Source organism: Cynoglossus semilaevis, chromosome 15, assembly GCF_000523025.1.
Source record: "Cynoglossus semilaevis isolate Cse_v1.0 chromosome 15, Cse_v1.0, whole genome shotgun sequence".
NCBI classification, from domain to species: Eukaryota; Metazoa; Chordata; class Actinopteri; order Pleuronectiformes; family Cynoglossidae; genus Cynoglossus; species Cynoglossus semilaevis.
The window spans coordinates 16,965,950-16,970,623 of NC_024321.1; the positions used below are offsets into that span (position 1 = coordinate 16,965,950).

Genomic DNA, 4,674 nt, shown 5'->3' on the forward strand with positions numbered 1-4,674 from the left:
CAGCTCAAAAAAAAACATTGTTGTCTTACCTTCTCAGAATGGTCCGGACTCCCCCTGTCAAAGATCCGATCAAGTCATGAGCTAATGGCGTGGCGATCACGGTGTGTGTGTGGACGGCGGAGCTGCCGATTCCTCCTCCACCTCTCCGTCCCGGAGGGTCTGCAAACACTCTGCACGGAATTTGGGGGCGTCGCTCAAAATGCGAAGTGGACTCTGCGGCCGAAACCGTGGTCAGAGCGACCCCACGATATCCCATAATAATAAGCAGCCGAGTCAGGGAGAGATCAGCAGTCCGTGTGGAAGTGAAGGAGAGGCGATTACACACAACATTAAACACCCGTCAGCCCCGCGCGGCGTGACCACACTGTACACTGTACACCAGCGATGATTGTACTTTATTATTATTATGGGGTGGGAGGGGGGCGCATTCATATATTGGCACAAGTGAAATAAAGAGGCCATTTACTACAGATAATAAGGTAAAACTGCTCAGAGTGATGTGGTGAAACACACCAAAGAAGTCAATTTGTCACAACAATGGTTCTTAAATACGGGAGCGCGTACACGGGTGCGTGCATATGTATATAAAAATATTATTATATTTACATTTATTTTCATTTTTTAATTTTTATATTTGTCACATATATTCTCGTGTTATTTTTTATTAATCTGAATAAATAATACACAAACACTACTCCCCTGGTGGGATAGACACTCACTTTGTAGTATTTATGTAGTATTGGTCAGTACTTTATACTGGATCTAAGTTGTTCTGTGGAGCTACTTCCTGTTTACGGTTCAGTCTGAGGCTAATGTTGAAGCATTGAAATGGGTTTAAATATTGTAACAATAATAATAATAACAATAATTATAAATATATTCCTGATTAAACTGATTTAGTCTCATCACCATCATCTTTATCTTTTTTTTAAAAATCATGGATTTTGTCACAAACGTAAAATTTCAAAACAGTGATACACACACACACAAATATTACAACTATACCAATACACAATACAAAATAATACAAATGTTGGTATTACCAGTGTATGTTTTCCCTGAACAGCAACGTTAAAAAACAACAACAGTTGAGGAAGTAAGTAGTTATTTTAAATGACTAGTAGTTTAGATGTAGCTGGTGAGGGGCTGGTTAACGGTCAAGGTCTGTTGGATATTTATTTTTACATTAAAAAAAAACCCCACCCGTCTCTGCTTTAGTGGTTTTGTTTTTCAGCTGCAACCAAATTTGGTATCAAGTAGTAAATTAAATAAACTCAAATGAACGGCAGTTCAAGAGTTTAAAACAGTATTTTTAAAAAACAACTGAGAGATAACGCTGTGCAGTCCATGCATCTTATTGGTTGTTTTCCCTCAAATAGAATTAATATAAATATATATAATATAATTAGTTGTAACAAACTACAGTCATTGGTAAAGACTATAATTGTTTTGTAGAAAAAAAAATCTGCTCCACATATTGATTTACAAGTTTCCAATTCTGTTGTGTTCACTAAAACACACCACACTGTGTCAATAAAGACAGACGTTTATGTCGGTTTGTCCTCTCTGACCACCTGCCTTATTCTGAGGCAAATGGAACCCATGGTTGAAAACCGGTCTTGAAACCCACTTTTATGTGACAACCAAACCAGTCTGACTACTCAATTGTTGCTGTTGTTGTTTTTCAACGTTCAGTGATTGTGTTGAAGCACTTTTTAAAAACGGTATCACTTTCTTACCTGATAGTTTCATTCGGTCTTTGTTTCGTTGATTTTTTAAAAAAAAAAACATTTATATCGTTTGTTTATGTAAACTATGGTTGATATTTTAAAGTGCTGCTACTGTTTATGTTGTTTCTGTATTTTTTTACTCGGCGTTTCAAACACAGTCAGTTAGCAGACCGACCGCACACGTACCTGTCGTAAACAGGGTCAGTTTACGGCAGCCTGGACTCCCGCTGTAGACGGTGACTCCTCACTCAGGGACAGAGTCCACTCCACCTCTTGTGAGAGTCCTGCGTTGCATCTGGAACGTAGCCAGATACTTCGTGCGTGTTGCTGCGTGTGTTGTGTGCGTGTAAAGACGTGCGCGTGTCACAAGGGGAGCAGGGACCCACACTGCCTGTGCCGGACTATTCCTGTTTGCACAGCGACTTCTAGTGGTCAATTCAAATTACAGCCGCAGCTTAAAATGGCCACTGTGCTAGTTGAAACTGACACGAGCCCTCGACGACAACAGACATGCACAGGTTCACGTTTTACAGACAGGTCGTTTCAAACGAACGTTTTATATATAAGATATAATATAAATATAATATTTAATATAATATATTTTCAAAATTGGATAAAAATATATCAGAAAATTCAATATTTTTATCTAATTAATACCAGACTTTAAACCAGATGAGGGTGTCTGGAACTATTATAATTATCTAAAATAATTTGGCTTTTATGTAAGGCTAAGTCAAAAAAGTTTAAGATACAAAATAAAACTATTGGTTTACATATCATCTATTCAAATATACAACACATCTTCAGTGGTGTTTTGATCAGAGAATTTCTTTCTAAGATTTTGACTTCAGGTCAAAACCTGCTTCTTTGTCTGGTCTTAAATCCAGTTCCTTGACAGGAGTGGCCGAAGTTTATAATATAGTTAAAAAGGAAAAAAAAAAGAGAAAAAGATCAGTGCGCTGGACAACTTTTAATTACATTTTACAGAATACCATCAAGTCAGACCCACAACCAATAGAAAATTAATATGATGCACATGGAAAAATACATCCCTCCAAACATGATGATTAAATAGCACAGATTCTTCACAACAGTCATAAGCGATTATTAAACTCCAACACTGCTGCTACTGTTCACTAGTGCACAGGAAACTAACAGGCTTCCTCCAACGTGAGCAGAAAAATGACCACACGTTAACATTCACATTCAGGCGTGTGTGTCTGTGTGTGTGTGCGTTCAGACTTTGGGCTGCACGTTTAAATATATAAAGCTTCTGCTGAATTTTAATGAAACACTGCGCTGATTGAGGCCAAGAGCTGCCAGGACATTATGACTCAACCACCTGCTCCAGACCTGGAGGAGCAGAGACAGACTTGGACACAGGTGACACCAGACATGAGGACATGATGTCCACTCGATGGAAGAAGAAAACAGACAGGTCAGATGTGGTCGCTGTTTTGACCAAAAAAAAAAAAAGGAATACATTAATTTAATCACAATAATCACAATACACAGGCTGTCAGACCGCGTTGATAGTGTGAGCCCCCTGCAGGTCGTTCCTTAAATGACCTCCAAGTCTTAATACCATGTCGTCCAGTGCAGAAACAAAGCAGCGATGTAAATTTAGAGTATTATAAATATTTAATCTGTACTTAGGGAGTATAGCAGCTGACAATCAGTCAATCTGTAGCACACTGTCAGAGGTGAGATCGACAAACTGGACACACAGAGAGACAGCAGATGAGAACTGGAGTACGTCTGTCGTTGGTCGGATTAAGCATCTTTCTTCTTGATGATGAGGGGTCCGACGTTGTCACCGGTCTCCTCGTTGTGTTTAGTGTGGGCTCCGTCACAGTAGGGGAACTGAAAGACACAGATTGTTCAGTTAAACACCGACTTCATGGTACAACGACGGCATCTTATCGTGTTCTAGAGTGTTGTTATTTTCATGCCATTTTAGTTAGCTATTAGCTAGTTGAGCTATATTTTTAGTTTTCTTTTTAGTTTATTTTTTCTATCTAACTGTTCCTTGGGTTAATATTTGTTTTTGTTAGCCATCCTTTGGGTTAACTATTATAACCATGACTTTAGCCTTTTTGGCTAACCTTTTAGCTGTGTCTTATCTAAGATATTGTCACATAACTGTATGAGGGGGGCTAAAATCGAATGTTCTTAAAGCCAACTGTTGCCTTTTTTATTCCCTAAACAAGCGACCAGTGCCTGACCTTCTTTGACTTCCAGCAGCGACAGTACACAGCCTTGGTGCCGATGTCCTCCATGTCAAAGCTGTGGACCACCTTGGGACTGTCTTTACTGACGCATGTGTTCACCTGGCCTTTCTTACAGCTGCGTCCAGTCAGATAATGGCCGACTAAAAAGCCCCCGACGGCTGCAACGACGGCGACAGGCACCGCTACCACCAGGTGCTCTGCAGAAACAGGAACAATCAGTGTGAGATTTGGGTCTGAACATTCACAGGAGGAGGAGGAGACTCAAAGGGAGACAATGGAGTTAAACCGTTTTAGGAAACATGTTGATGTTACCTTCTGGGGTTTTTTTTTTTTGTATTAATAAAAATAGATGGAATTATGTACCTCAAAGACAAAGTCAGTAACTGAGGCAGCAGTTAACACAAACAGAAAAATATGTGGCCCATTCAACTAAAGTAGCAGTAGCTCTCAAACTATGGTACATGTATTTATTTATTTTATTTAAGTTTAGGCTGGCTTTGAAATAATAAAAAAAAGTCTAATCATGACAGATGCACCAGTCAGAGATCAGAAATGTTCAGATTCCAGTTGGTGATTTTCTTCTATTCATCTTATAAAGACAGCGAGACTAAGCATCTTTCCTACAGTCACATGGTAACGTCTAATTAACCCCCCTGTTTCAGGCTTTGTAAAACTAATGTTCCACTTCATGCACACCATGCTGCCTACTTATC

General features: G+C 39.3%; 2 protein-coding genes across 3 annotated transcripts in view; both read right to left on the bottom strand.

Moving 5' to 3' along the window:
• LOC103391292 (CXXC-type zinc finger protein 5-like) overlaps positions 1-2,069 on the bottom strand; it is a 5,101-nt gene extending 3,032 nt beyond the window's left edge. Inside the window, exons 1-2 of one of the 2 annotated variants that reach the window (XM_008327497.3) lie at positions 1,917-2,069; positions 30-213 (exon numbers count right to left, since the gene is read on the bottom strand). The gene's annotated coding sequence lies outside the window, so the exon portion shown is untranslated. Of the gene's footprint in view, positions 1-29; positions 214-1,739; positions 1,885-1,916 lie in introns of those variants that run through there. The other variant, XM_008327496.3, reaches the window with a different exon arrangement.
• Positions 2,070-2,685: 616 nt separating this feature from the next.
• zgc:110843 (CDGSH iron-sulfur domain-containing protein 1) overlaps positions 2,686-4,674 on the bottom strand; it is a 2,477-nt gene continuing 488 nt past the window's right edge. The window contains exons 2-3 of the mRNA XM_008327495.3: positions 3,956-4,158; positions 2,686-3,593 (exon numbers count right to left, since the gene is read on the bottom strand). Coding sequence (XP_008325717.1) covers positions 3,504-3,593; positions 3,956-4,158 — 293 coding nt within the window. The 3' untranslated portion in view covers positions 2,686-3,503. The remainder of the gene's footprint in view (positions 3,594-3,955; positions 4,159-4,674) is intronic.